Source organism: Rhineura floridana, chromosome 14, assembly GCF_030035675.1.
Source record: "Rhineura floridana isolate rRhiFlo1 chromosome 14, rRhiFlo1.hap2, whole genome shotgun sequence".
Lineage (NCBI taxonomy): Eukaryota > Metazoa > Chordata > Lepidosauria > Squamata > Rhineuridae > Rhineura > Rhineura floridana.
In genome coordinates, this window is record NC_084493.1 from 20,656,959 (window position 1) to 20,671,638 (window position 14,680).

The 14,680-nt window shown below is 43.9% G+C and overlaps 1 protein-coding gene and 1 non-coding gene across 4 annotated transcripts in view; both read right to left on the minus strand.

Moving 5' to 3' along the window:
• Positions 1-3,460: 3,460 nt before the first annotated feature.
• Positions 3,461-14,680, minus strand: part of PATL2 (PAT1 homolog 2) — a 33,997-nt gene continuing 22,777 nt past the window's right edge. The window contains exons 8-19 of one of the 3 annotated variants that reach the window (XM_061595661.1): positions 14,252-14,382; positions 12,673-12,750; positions 11,954-12,095; positions 10,714-10,831; positions 10,532-10,629; positions 9,158-9,202; positions 8,491-8,639; positions 7,599-7,758; positions 6,830-6,925; positions 6,458-6,555; positions 6,189-6,338; positions 3,461-3,853 (exon numbers count right to left, since the gene is read on the minus strand). In XM_061595661.1, coding sequence (XP_061451645.1) covers positions 3,850-3,853; positions 6,189-6,338; positions 6,458-6,555; positions 6,830-6,925; positions 7,599-7,758; positions 8,491-8,639; positions 9,158-9,202; positions 10,532-10,629; positions 10,714-10,831; positions 11,954-12,095; positions 12,673-12,750; positions 14,252-14,382 — 1,269 coding nt within the window. In that variant the 3' untranslated portion in view covers positions 3,461-3,849. Of the gene's footprint in view, positions 3,854-6,160; positions 6,339-6,457; positions 6,556-6,784; positions 6,926-7,598; positions 7,759-8,490; positions 8,640-9,157; positions 9,203-10,531; positions 10,630-10,713; positions 10,832-11,953; positions 12,096-12,672; positions 12,751-14,251; positions 14,383-14,680 lie in introns of all 3 variants that reach the window. The other 2 variants (XM_061595659.1, XM_061595660.1) reach the window with 2 other exon arrangements.
• Positions 10,275-10,436, minus strand: LOC133370126 (U1 spliceosomal RNA). The gene has a single exon (XR_009759077.1). It is a non-coding gene; the product is annotated as a U1 spliceosomal RNA (small nuclear RNA).

Here is a 14,680-nt window from a genome sequence, read left to right on the forward strand (position 1 = left end):
TGGGCTCATTGTGGCATTATTTATTTGTCAATTAGTGCATTAATGCATATAATAAATGCCTTTAATGCAGAGTTTTAAGTGTCCACTAGGCTAGGACTTGATTACCAACTTGCCTCTTTCATACCTATAAATGGGAGATCATTTGCTTTATAATCACTGATAGCAAGATCCTCCCTATTGTTTCAAAGACAATTTTTGTTCATCTGGAAGGTACAGCTAGTGCAGGATGCTTCAACAATGCTGTTAGTTGGAGTGCCCGATCAACTGCACCTAACACCAGCACTGAAAGAGCTGCACCAGCTGCTAATATGCTACCAGGCCAGGTCTTGCTGGTGGCATATAAAAACCCTAACAACTTGGGACCAGGGTACCTCTGGGTACACCGTATCTTGTACAGCCCTCCCAGGTCACTTCAATCCTTAGAAGAGACACTCTTAGTAGTGCTGTATGCTACTAACATTCATCTTGCATCCAAATAAATGGTTTTAGTGTAGTGGCACCTTCCCTTTGGGATGTACTTCCAATGAACATCAGGCAGCCACCTGCAGTATTTAGACGCTCGCTTAAAAACTCTTCTGTTAAGCTAGACTTTCCCTGATAGGGTAATCTACCTCTGTTGTATTATTAATTTGACAAAACTAATTGAGAAGTATTTGGCACTTGTCATTTTATTGTTGATTTTTATGTTCAGATTTTGTTCTTAATGTTGATAGTACAGAATTTTCGGTAAATAAATCAACACCTTTATTGGTGTAGGACCAAACACAAGTATCAGAAAGCCATGATCAAGCTTTTGAGCAAAATCATGTGTGCAAAAAACAAAGTAGGGCCAATTGATATAGACCCATGTATCTGTGAGATAAAAAGCAGGAGTTCTGCTTACAGATTATTATTATTAGAATTTATTACCCACCCTTCACCCAAAGATCCCAGGGTGGGTTACAGCAGTTTTGGAATGCATAATTAAAAACAGTTAAAAACAACCTAAACATCATCACAGAAAATAGGGTGGGTCCTAAAAATATACATCTCAAGTGTCAAAGGCCAGAGTAAACAGGTGCATCTTCGGCATTCATCAAACATTGTTCAATGAAGTTACCAGATGCACCTCGGTGCAGAGATAGTTCCACAGCTTAGGGGCTGCCACAGAGAATGTCCTCATCTGGGCCACCATCACCCCAAACAGCAGAGGGTGGCGAAACTACCAAAAGGGCTCCCTTTGTTGATCTCAGCACGCAAGAGGGTCTGTAGGGAAGGAGGCAGTCTTTAATTTTTTAGGACCGAAGTCATTAGGGCTTTAAACACTAACATGAGTACCTTGAACTGGGCCCAAAAACGAACTGGCAACCAATAGGATTAGCCTCACTTTGTGGTTGACAGGCTTCAATATGTACCCAGTGGTAAGACAGCAGTCTTCATATCAACATAGCCAGGGATGGTATACCTAGTACACTGCCTAAATAAAAAGCAAACAATATAAGCCAATTTGGCTAATGTTACGTATTATGTGGAAGGGATGTTACCTCTAAAAATCAAGTCTCAGCAGGCAGAGACAGAAGATAATTTTCTTATAGCCTGGCTTGGGAGGTTACCAAATACTGTTAGGATCATTTTTTTTAAGTAACATCATTTGATCCCAATAAGCTGTAACAACCATATACAGAGATTTAATCTTCGTTGATGTAGGTAACCTAGGATTCTGGTGTTACCAAGCACTACGTCAGCACAGCTACCCTATTCTGCAGTTAGCTCTGTCTCTTTTAGCTGGCAGAGGGAATTGTGTAAGTGGCAACTCAATTCTGTCTTTCTAATAGAACTGGCTTCAGGCCCAGCCAAAGCCAAAACCTTCTCCCCTTTCTGTGTTCAGCAGTAAACAGGTGTACTACTGCAGGGTTTCCTGCAACAGCAGCCATGATGGAAGTGGGCAGTTAGGCTAAGGTACAACTTACAGATAAAATAGGTTTGGCATGTTTAGGACTAAGGCTAAAGTACCCTGTAGCATTGTAGAAGTTACACTAGCTCTGCAACCTGTTTTTATCACCTCCCTCACCTAGCACAAGCATAGAGCACCAGTGTGGTATAGGAACAGAACTGCCCATGGACAGCCTATGCACAGTGGTTCTTACTAAACGCAGAAGACAAAGCTGTGTGGAGTTCAAAGCACTTCAAAGAAAGTATTGGTTTGAGAAAATATCAGTACTACTTAGTTCAGCATCCAGGCCGCTACAACAGGAAACAAAAAGGGTGGAGTTCTAGCCATTAATCCACTGTTTGCTCCTTTAAGCAAGTCAGCTAGTTTTCATAGTGCTGAGAAAGCAGAGTACAATGTTGTGGTCAAGAAAAGAGAAAGGGCATGTTGTAGATGGTACTACACACAGTGCAACTTCTAGGTCAAGGAAAACAATGCAAAACTGCATAGAGATGGCTCTCTTGCTCAAGGAGTTCATGAGCCCCTATGGAGTACAGGAAAAAGCCATATTCTAAATGTACAAGTATACAGACTGCTATAGCTTGCAGCAGCCAGGATTATAGGTTGGAGATGTTTCAGAGAACAGAAGCAGCTAGCAAGAGAGAAGTATTGCTTCTCCTAGCACAAAGGTTCCCAAACTGTGGTCTGCAAGCTTTCATACAGGTGGTCCCTGGATTTGTGGTTGAAGATGGGATACAGGACCTCTATTGCATCCAATATTCATATTGAATTTCATTGCTTATATTGTGTTTTATTGTATTTCAAACTGAGTTCTATTCAAGTTGTAAATACAATATGTAATAAAAGCAGCAATAAAAATACATTCAAAAATCAAACAGCATCTAGCCCTGGACATAACAATTGCTACAAGAGGCCAAAAAAAAATCAGTAAGTGGTCTGCCATCTGTCATCCAGCTCCAGAGGTTAACAAGCTCCCAAGCGCTATAACTCTTTCTGATCTAGCATCATGAACTAGATGTAGACGTCTAGACTAGACGTCTTTATACAAGCCACCTCTCTACCAACTTTTGTAGCTCATATAATAAAGAACCAATCTACATAATGCTGAAAACACACCCAACTGTTCTCCATTTCTACTATTAACAAATGCAAAGGGGTGAGAGAAGAAAGAAAAGCAGTATGATTTTTATTAAGACTGCAGGGAGAGAGTTTAACCTTTCCTTCCTCATTATGGGCTTCATGAAAACACAGCTCCAGCTGAAAAGCTGCCATTGGCACCATAAAAGTATTTTCATATACCCCACAATGGGGGAGAAAATGCCCACAGTCCTTATGAAAATAGTTAAGAAACACAACACGCAACTTCAAGTGATGCGTTTAGCATCATGGCTAATTTAACTCTAAAGCTAACAAGAGTTCCACTGCCTTCAAGGGTCTTTGGGTAGGTATCCACAGCTGTAGGAAGGGTTAAATGTAACCCCAAACAGTCCATCTTGTATTTGTCAAGTAGGCACCCATACCTCCAAGATGGATAATTCAAACTAGTTTTATTTGCTTTTATTGTATAAGTGCTGTACACAAGATCCTATTAAAAAACAAAGTTTATCCCCACATCATATGCACTTAGTGTTTACTGTACAGGCAAGCCTGTGTTCGTTCATTTTAGGCTGAACTTACGTGCTGTGAGCTCTAGTGCCAGCAGTGAGTATCTACAATTGGTACAGAGCACTTTAGAAAAAAAACCCAGGTACCACAAACAAAAGTGAAATTTGTAAATTAAATAATCCTTTTTTGAAACAGCCCATTGTATTCTAACTACATTCAGCTCTCATGGTCAAGACTGAGGCTACTACCAAAGTTCAGGCTGCAGGCATGAAGTAGGTTCCAAGTGTTGCAATAGTCTATGAATGTAGAAGCAATCACCTGTAACATAAAAGACAAGTAAATCAGGAACTGAAGGGGAAATAAAATTATTATTATTATTATCATCATTATTTTTACCCTGCCCTTTTTCCAAAACTGGAACTCACGGCAGCTTCAATATAAAGCACACATATAATTAAAAACATACAAACAGGTTCACATTAGTGGCCAACTCCATTCTGAAAGGCAGGGTTAGCCAACATACTGCTCTCCAGATATTTTGGACTACAACTCTCATCAGACCCAGCTAGCACAGCTAATTGTTAAGGTTGATGGGAGCTGTAATCTAACACATCTGGAGGGCACCATGTTGGCTATCCCTGCTGGATAGCTTCAGCTGCTCTGCTCCAGTAAACAGCTCTCCCCAGGCATCTTTTATCAAATGTTATCAAATACAATGAATAGTTTCACATTTTCTTTGCAAACTATGCAGTTTGCATGAGTTTCTGGTCCCCCAGAAGTTAGCCACTACCCTACCTCTCATTTTTCCTTAGCAAAACAGCTCTGAATAGATCCATAAATTGCAAAGAACAATGCATGCACTGAATGTGAAACAAAGCAATTTTGGTTCTAGCAGTTTCTCATTTTTAAAATAATTTTAAATTCAGTTCTCCACATTTCCCCAGCAACTTGCATTTTTTAAAAAAAATCTTACGAAAGTTCTTCAGCATTTTAGTGCTAATTTCTCCTAACACACACATTTTTGTATGCACTTTTGACCAATGTACACATTTTTGCAAGCTTCTCCAAATAGAACACATCTTTGAATGTTACCTTCATTCCTTCTTTGGGAGGAAGGGCACAATACGTTTAATATGTTCTTTTTTTATGCACTTTCTCCTAATATATGCATTTTTAAAACATGTTTGGTTATTTCAAAGGATGGCTATGTTTCAGTTCTCATATTGTTGTGGAAAGTGCAGCTTTGAGAGATTTGGCTTTAAATGCAAACCGAATCTAATTTCTCTATCATCTCTACATGTAAGGTAGTTACAAACATTTGAGCAGAGTCTCTTACCACTTTCCCCTACCTACTTGGACAGGGCTCCCTGCCAGATCCATATCTTTCATTTTCGAAGTGGCCACTATTCCAAAACCAAGGCTCACAGCCAAGTAGTAGAAGGAAGCTTGGCTAGTACAAATAACAATTTAGAAGAGTTTTCCTAGGAAGAGCATTGCTATTCTAAAATATGTGCCACTAGCTTTAGCCTAAAGGCCCTTAAAGTATTTCAGATATCATGATATACGATCTCTTGGCTTTGCCAGAAACAGGCAACAGAAAATAGTCAACCAATGGCAAGGGTCCTTCAAGGGAAAGAGGTGTAGCACAAAGGTAGAACACATACATTTCATGCAGACAGACCCAGGTTCAACCCCTGGCATCTCCAGGTAGGGCTGGGAGAGACCGCTGCCTGAAACCCTAGACAGCCTTTGCCAGTCATTATAACCAGTACTGAGCTAGATAGACCAATGGTCTGACTCAGAATAAGGTAGCCTAGAAAGTTTCCAGGCAAGAAGCAAAGTCATGCAATAAGAAGCAAGCTGAAAGTAAGCACTGGAAGAGCAGGAAAAGAGTGGGCTTTCTGGTAGGGCAAAAAGCAAACCCATCTTGCCCATAGCCAAGGTGCAGATCCCTCATTTTTAAGAGCAACAAATCACCATAAAGAGGAATCCACCGCTGGATCCATTCAGACATGTTATAGCGATGTTTGAAAAGGCTGAACAACCTTCAAAACATCTTCCATCAAGTTCAGCATTTCAGCCTGTTTAAAATTCAGATTAATGAGAGAGGACAGACCAAGAGCAACCAGCTAGAAAAGGACAGGCTCCCACAGGAAGTTCTCCCCCTCCTCTGTCCTGCAATGCTCTATGGGCTGCAAAGATGCTAGTCGGCAGCTTAGTCCTGGCAGCTGTGTTCCGCCACGTTATTCATTGGGAGGGCTGAAGGTAGGGAGACTAACAGCAGGTGGCGCCAGAGCCAATGACAAGTAGAGCCAACTCATTTTAGTTTTGCCTGTCCCCCTCCCTACCAGGTTCTACAAGGGTAGAACTGAGACTGAGGAGGAGGAAGCTGACAGTCAGTGCCACCCCCTGAACTGAATGCAAGTAAGAAGGCAGGAAGGCGGGGGCTGGCTGAGATGAGGTTGGTGGGACAGTGCCCCATTTTCCCTAATGGGACAAATTTATTATTTTTAGTTTTATTATTGTTATTATTACTATTTTTTTAAAAAAATGGGCCAGCATATAAGAGTTGACTTGCTTCTACTTGGCATGTTCCCCCATCCCGAGCCACTCCTATCAACACACCTGCTATCTGCCCAGGCCCAACACTTACTCCATCTTGACATCTAAGCGGTTCACTGTGTCTTTGTCCACATAGCGGCAGAAGAGAAAAAGGAGGTTGCTGGGGAGGTGAAGTGGCTCCACCATGGATGCCTTGGGTACTTGAGACAGCTCCCTAGCAACAAGGAGCACTGTATCCACCCTAGGGAGGAGGGAAAGAGGAAGAAAAGGGGGGGAAGGGGGAAGATGAAACATCAAGAGGCTTGGTATCTGCTAACACAAGTAATGTGGGACTACTCTTGTCCATAGATGCTACCTCACCATTTTTCAAAATCTCCATTGTGGGGCTTCAGGGGCATGCCGGAGGAGAGGCATCTCTCGCCATGACTCAGCAGCAGGTATAGGAGTGAGATGGCAAACTTGAAGGGAAAGAGAGAGAAGATGACACGGCAGGAAACGTTAGCAAGGGAACAGCAGCAATAGAATCCCGCTCCCTCCATGCCAAGATGGAGGTAAAGGGTATAACCCACACCGATACTAGCAAATATTAAGACCGAGAAATCCTCCCCATCAATCCAGTGTGCAGCTCTGCCACAAAATACTTTTAGCATCCCCAGTAAAGCTTCAAAACCTTGCCCCCAGACACACCTTGTTCCCAAATATCATAGCAAGTGATTGCTTGACAGACTCCACCTGCAATCTGGTTAGCTCCTGTAGGATGGCGATCATCTCACTGAAGGTCAACTGTTCAATGACTTCACAGAGGGGACTGTAGAGAATGGGCAGAGTCTGCCAAGCCCACAGAACATAGCAGGGGTAGGGTGAAAGAATAAGTGTTAAAATCAAGCTTGCTTGCTATTTGCCCTTTAACAGGGACTGCTACATCTTATCTATAGGACAGGGATACTATGGAACCCCAACACCACAGAAATTTGCTAGAGTTATAAGCCTTTCTTACACTGAACCTCTTAAGAGAGACCAAGTTTCTACTCTGGACAAGATGGGCCTGGGAAATTTCATCCCAACCCTTGCAGCCTATCAAGCAAGAATTACTGATTGGTCTTTGAAGAATTTTGCAACCCAGCTCTCAGCCTAACAGGATCCAAGCAACACTTTCAGCTCATTCAGCAAGGACACAGGCCATCTTACACATTTCAGCAACACTATTTTCCACAATGCTGTGCAAGTATTTCAGTTGTCTGGTGGTTGGGGGTAAGGCTTCACCACCCTGCATAAGTCTAAAGTTATGCAAGAAAGATTTGTGTTAAACGGAGCAAATTTGCCCAATCCATACAGATTACAGAAGTCAGCTTTTCCTCCCAACTCTATTTTATTTTATTTAAGCACAGGAGCAAGCCTCATATCAAGTTTATCCAAGAGCTCATCCAGCTATCCAGAATAGTAGAGGGCTTTATATTTTGCAGATGGTTTTAGGGAGACGTGGGGTGTACAGGACAAATACCTCATCCAGCATGTCCTTCTGAATGAGAAATGGCAGGTGCTGCACAATGCTGACAAGGACCTGCTTGGCTTGCTCCTGTGACAGGTGTGGTAACAGACGGGCCACCAGCCTCTTTCCTTTTCTGACAAGCAGGATTTGAAGGAATTCATCTTTGGCTTCCCTGAAAGAAAAAACAAACTAGTCCACACACACAAGCCTCACAGTGTCAAAGCAGCATGAGAGCCTAGAAAGAAGGGGCCAAAAAACAAATCAAAACACAGAAAGGCCCACAATCATATTCTACCTACTACTCCCTGGACTTCAGACCTGGCACCTGAACTGAACATCTTCTGGCTCCTCCACTAGAGCAGGGATGAGGAACCTCCACCCAATCTTGGCCTGCAAGGGGGCCAAAGCTGGCCTCTGAGATCATATCCCCCTGAATCACGGCCAACTATCCATCAGCTGATGTTACTAAGTGACATTAGTCCGGGGAATCAATCCTACTGGTGAAGCAGACCCCTGCAGCCAGCAGGATTGCCCCCTCTGCTCATTAACTGGTGAATGTAGGGCTCAATCCAGCTGGGTGCTGCTTCCCTGTGGAGGAACATGCAGGTGAAGCAGATCCCTCCCCTCACCTACCCACTCTAACAGGTGGGCAGGACCGCCTACCTGTCAGTCACCTGATATCATGCTGGATGATGGACAGGTGGGCAGGGCCACCCACCTGTGAAAGCTGGCCTGTGAGAATGAGGTGGGGCGATAAAGGTCTGGCCTGCTATGCCAAAAAGGGTCCCCATCCCTGCACTAGAGGCAGATAGGATGGTTTGAACCCAAGGAGTAAGTTTGTCAGTGGCCTGCAAACCTAAGTAGGCAGCTGGCCTGACAGATAAAGGTGCTCCCCTGGACTCACTTTTCAGCATTCTGCTCTTCAGTTCTAAGGATCTGGTAGATGTGTCCCGCCTCATGCGCAAGTTTCTCAGAGAAGTGGGGATGTTGCTCCTCTGGTGTCTGCTCCAGTTTCCGCTGAATGTCTTCCATGTTCAGTAGCTGCAGGTACATCTGTCTCAGGGTCAGAGGGCAAAGAACAAACTCAAATCAATACTGCCTGCTAGGTTGACAAAATGCTTTCAAAGCAGCACCAGCTAGCAGATCCCATCCCTAGGCCCAAACATTAATGTTGGACTCCAATTCCCATCAATTAGGCAGTCACAATCTACTGCTTGTGGCTGGCTGATACCACAGAGACTTTTCCCTGTTACCACAATGAACGTTTCATTGCTCACAGCAAAGCCAAATTAAGCGTGGAGTTCTGGGGCATGTATAGAGTTCTAGCTGAATGGCACTATTTGATAACAACTCTCAAAGAGCTTCTATGCGTCCTCCTCTGCACTCCTACATTCATGTTATGTCCAGGACCCTGGATATTATGCAACAGGAAACTGTAGCAGCAGAATGTGATGATCAGAACTAGTAATGAGGTTCATGCTGTCAAGCCCTTACTTCTCTGGAGGAGGGGAGCTGAGGACAGAAGGGCACACACCACCTTGCTCATTTCAGAGAGCAACACAAGGACTCACCTTCTCAATCTGATACAGCACTTGCAGTCGCTGATTCCCCACAGCCTTCAAAAGATTTTTTTTAAAAAGGGAGGGGGGAGAGAAAAAACTGTTAGTTCACAACAGCATAGCAACTAGCCCCAGCCTGGCATCCCTGGATGCAATGTTAACAGCTCAGAGGGCTTTGTAAGACAGTTTCCAGCAGGGCACTTTATTCTATAGCATAACTAGGCAGAACTTCACTGGTCAGTGAGAGATGGGTAAATACCTGCTGCAGAAGGAAAAAGTTGACAGGATACACTGTCCACCTGCCATAGTACATTACAATCCGCCATATATACTAGGGGTGAGAACACCCACCCTCTGTGGACCATTTGGACAGATGGACAGTACTGCCTGCCTGTAAATCACCTGGTGTCATATATGTCAAGAGATTCAAAATTTTCAAGCCACAGCTGCAAGTGAAGAATCTTCCTTGAACTTTCCCCTGGCTGACTACTATCATCACCATCATTATTATTGTTATTATTAATCTGCCCTTCACCCTGAGATCTGAGGATGGGTTACAGCAGTTTAAAATACATCAGTAAAAAGAGTTAAAAAACAACTTAATCACAAACATCACAGAAATATTATCATCATTAAATTTATTACCTGCCCGCCACCAGCAGGTCGCAGGGCATGTTACAATAGTTTAAAATTCAGTGTAAAAATTCAGAACAGGTTACAACCACAGGAATAGGGTGGAACCTTAAAACACACATCAAGTATCGAAGGCCAGGGTAGAGAGGTGCGCCTCCAACATTTGCCGAGAACCACACAGCAAAGGTGCCAGACACACCTCTGCAGAGGTGAATTCCACAATTTGAGGGCTGCCACAGAGAATGCCCTCTTCTGGGCCACTGTTTCCCAAACTTCTGAGGGCAGTGAACTATTAAAAAGTGTCCCTTCTGATGTTCTCAACACCTGAGAGGGTCTGCAGGGAAGGAGACGGTCTCTCAGATGTTTGGAGCCTAAGCTGATTTAGCATGAACATCTTAGATAAGGCAGGTCCTAAGACATCAGACCCAGGAAAGGTGGGCAAGGTGGTTGCAGTTAGCACAGATGGCCTGGCCATCCAACCTCCAAGACACAGTAGATCTAGTTCGGCCCATAGGCTAGAGATTCCACAAATTATACAGTCGACTTTCCCGCATTTGGGGAAATCGCAGGTGTCAGCTCATCCAGAGTGCAATGGATGAGCCTCAAAGGTAGGAAAACCACCTCTGTGATCATAGTATCTCCCCTGCCAGATTTATACACAAACACTTACATTCTTACGCAGCAGAGAAGATAGGAAGTCAACCCCATTATCTTACTCCCAGGTAAGCCAGAGGGAGAAGGACCAGTACTTACCTGCTCCAGTGGGATGTGGTGTACAGCATCAATAGCCCTGCGGGGACTATAGCATGTGGATACTGCCACTTGGCCCAGGGACCCTGGTATCCGCACAACTGGAAGGAAGAACCCTTTGTCAGGACAGGAGGTGTCTAGCACCTCTATTCCTAGTTAGAACCCCCTTTCTGCAGGACACTTACCAGATTCATAAGCCTCCACTTTCTGGATATACGGTGTGACTAGCTTGGGGACTTCTGCCTTGCATCCTCCAAGCAGCCCTTTCTCTGCATGTTTGCGTTCCAGCTTGCGATAATATTCCTGTGGGCAGGATAGAACAGCTCATTACTAAAGGCACGGGAGGCACACAACACACCTATTGCTGTCCTATGTACTGCACAGTCAGCACAGCCCCAAGTCCGCTGTCAATCCATCTTCCACAGTTGCCAGGGAGCAATTCTCCAAGAGCCATCCTGCCCAGACAGTGGTCTACATACTATCTGACCACTTTTGAACCATTACTCACAGTTTCCTGGGCAAATGATTGGGGCCTAAGGAAAGGAGCTCTAGCATAGTGGATCTGGTTGTGGATCCGGTCATACACTACAAGAGCAGCCCTGCAGTTGCCAGTGGCAGAACTGATCCAAACCAGAACATTGTGACTGCAATACCATATTCCTCCCACTCAGATTTCTCTAGGATTATGGACTTCAGAGGCATTCCTGCTGAGGGATGGCTGAATCCGTCAATTTTGGTTTTACCTTGGTTTCTCATTTCTCCAATCTTTACTTCAGTTCTCCATATCAATTTGTGATTTTTTTTTAAGTACTGATGAAAATTCATCAGAATTTTAGTGCTAATTTTGCCTAGTATACACACTTTTATACATAATTTTGCATAATATTCACACTTTTGCAAGGCGTATTTCCCCAATACATTTATTATTTCACTAATATATACACACACGAACGAAATTGTGATTAACCAAACAGAGGTTTTTATTATATTAACAAAACGTTTCAGCTTCCGCCTTCATCAGCTGCCAATATACATGTATGATGGCAGCTGATGAAGGTGGAAGCTGAAACATTTTGTTAATATAATAAAAACCTCTGTTTGGTTAATCACAATTTCGTTCGTATATATATTTTAGGTGATTAACGGAATCCTTATAGGGATCCAGAGCAAGCTTGAGTGAAGTTCTGTTTGTTGCTTTCAAAACTGTCATATGCAAACTTTGTCCTAGTATGTGCATTTTTATACATATTGTTTGGGCTGGAAAACTACATTGCAAACTTCAGAAAAGTGCACATTTCAAAGATGGATGAGTCTCAGTGTCCATGTTGTTTCAGAAAGTGTGGATTCAGTAGCTCTGCCTTTAAATGCAAACTGAATACAATTTCTCCCTCATCCCTACCTAGTCTGGATTTGTCCTGCACTCACCTGGTAATAATAATCATCCCTGTCGAGGTTGTCACTCTGCAACTGCAACATTTGCACCTTTATCACCCAGTCTTTTTCCACTGGAGTCATGAGCCCAGCATAGGAATCCACTTCTGGAGGCTGGGGCTCCATACAGGGAATTCTTTAAGATAACCAGGGACATTGGCTCAGGAATAGGCTTAAACAATCTGCTTCTGTGTTGGTCCACAACACTAACCCCAAGCAGCGCTGCAGTCATGGAGGCACATGCTCATTTTTCTGAACTGCTTTTAAAGATGTCCCCCTGCCCCAATTTGGTCAGTCATCTTGGGTAGTAGTATTGTACCATCAAAAAAAATCATCAAAACAGAATGGCTACTAATCTAAATTTTATTGTTTATTTCTTACATTTATATCCCACCTTTCCTCCAAGGAGCTCATGCTGGCGTATGTGGTTCTCTTCCTCCCTCCATTTATCCTCACAACAACCCCGTGAGGTAGGTTACACCAAGAGACTGTGACTGGCCCAAGGCCATCCAACAAGCTTCATGGCTGAGCAGAGATTTGAAGCCTAGTCTAACACTCTAACCACTACACAACACTATCTCTCCTGAAGGAAATAAAATGTCTTAATAAAGTTGGTGCTTTCATTCTAGGTAGTGCTAAGTCACCCAACTATAATGCTTCCAAGCCACATGCATACCCAATTTGCCTTCTCCTTTCCATTTGCTCTCCCTTACCTCCTTTCCTGCCCTCGCTGCCTTTGAGTCAGGATCCGTTGATGCAGAGGATGAAGTTGTGTCATGGCACTGGGTGCACTGTAAATAAACAGAAGGCAAGGATCAGGTAGTGGGATCTAACTCCTATGCCTTCCAAAGACAGAGAGAGATTAGCTGGTACAGAACTGAGGAACAGAGAGGCAGGGAAGAGGCAGGTAGGTATAGTGGACACTTTGATGGCTGCTGGTGCTGTTTGAGACTGGTGGGGCGAAAGGCAGGGAGTCCAACAGTAGGTGGAGCCAGAGCCAATGATATGCAGGGCCAACTCATTCTAGGTTTGCACCCATCCTCTTCCCTGCTGAGTTCTACAAAGGCAACACTGAGACTAAGGAGGAAGAAGCCGACAGGCAGTGTGACCCCCAGGATTGGTTGTGGAGGTAGGTATGTGGGGGCTGGCTGAGGGCAGGCTGGCTGAGGGCAGGCTGGCTGAGGGCAGGCTGGCTGAGGGCAGGCTGGCTGAGGGCAGGCTGGCTTGGTGGAGCAGTGCCCCACATGCCCTGATGGACCTGCCTCCACTGGCAGCAACTAGGCTACACTGCATGTAGCAATGGGCAAAACCACCAATCAGGGTTTCTTATTTTTGCAGTTGTCAGTTCTCCACATCAGTTTGAGATTTTTCTTTAAGTCCTCATGAAAATTCATCAGCATTTTAGTGTGAATTTCTCCTAATATAACTCTATATAAAATTTTGTCTAATAAACATTTTTTGCAAGGCCTTTCCCCTCCAACGTAGTGCTTTTTTCTATGCTATTTTCAGTAGTGTGTGTATTTTATGTACACCTTACCCTAGTATATGCATTTTTGTCACATTACTTGACTGGAGTACTGCTTTGCAAAATTCAGAGAAGTGCAAATTTTGAAGGATGGCTGTGTTTCAGTTTGTGTATAGTTTCAGAAAGTGCAAATTAGGTAGGTTCTCCTTTAAATGCAAACAACTACATTTCTCCAGCATCCCCAATTGCAAGTCATACTTGTCTTGTTGCAAGTACAGAGGAGTTCTTTTGTCAGCAACCTATTTTGCCAAGCGTCTATAGTTCTCAAGTAACACAACAGGTTAGTCTCCATACCCAGTTCCCTACTTCAAACTTAAGTCTCAGGTGGCAATGCTGATAATCAAACACTATTGGCTTAAAAAAAAGACTGCTGGAATGTAACAGCCAACCATCAGAGCCTGTAGAGCAGCAGTATCACCCAAGAGCATTGTGCAGAAAAATCTGTAGTCTGTGCCCCCAAAGAACCAGGGATTCTAGAAAGTATTTTGAGTGGCTGTGCAGAGCACTTGACTGTGTGATATGCCTGGCACCAGCATGTGACATAACAGGGATCCATGAGTAAGCCAGTAAGCTCTTGTGACTAACTTGGAGGAGGTCTCATCACAAGACTAGTCCAGATACAGCTCTACTCCCCACCGACTAAACTGAAGTTGGGAGACGAACTCAAGGAAGGAAACAGGACATCAAGTCTATACTCCCAGTTCCCGAACGGGCTGCATCTCTAGTCACTATCAAATGCAAGCTGGTCTCACCCATGCTTTCTATACCTGAACTTCTGCGGGCTGACAGTTGATGGACTGAAGGGTGGAGGGTCAAGAGTATGGGCCATAGGCCAGGTTGGACTACTGACATTTGGAAACGAGGGCCTAAAGGGAGGTGAAGAAGCATAGCCCGATGTCTGGAGAGAAGGAAAAAGAAAGAGGTTAGTCTACCCATCATTTCCAGCCATTAAGGAATTGTCACAACAGCATGATATAACCAAAGGGTATTTGCAGCTCATCATCACTGTAAAGGCATGCTCTGGAAAGGAACTTGAGGCCACAGCAATTGACCAGCAGATGGTAAGCTTGCTTCCTCCACTGGAGATAGCATATGCCACCCTTGCTCATTCTCCAGTACATGGAGATTCAAGTCCTTCTTCTGCTAAAGGGTTAAGAGACTACACATGTCTACCACATCGCCTAGGAGTAATACTA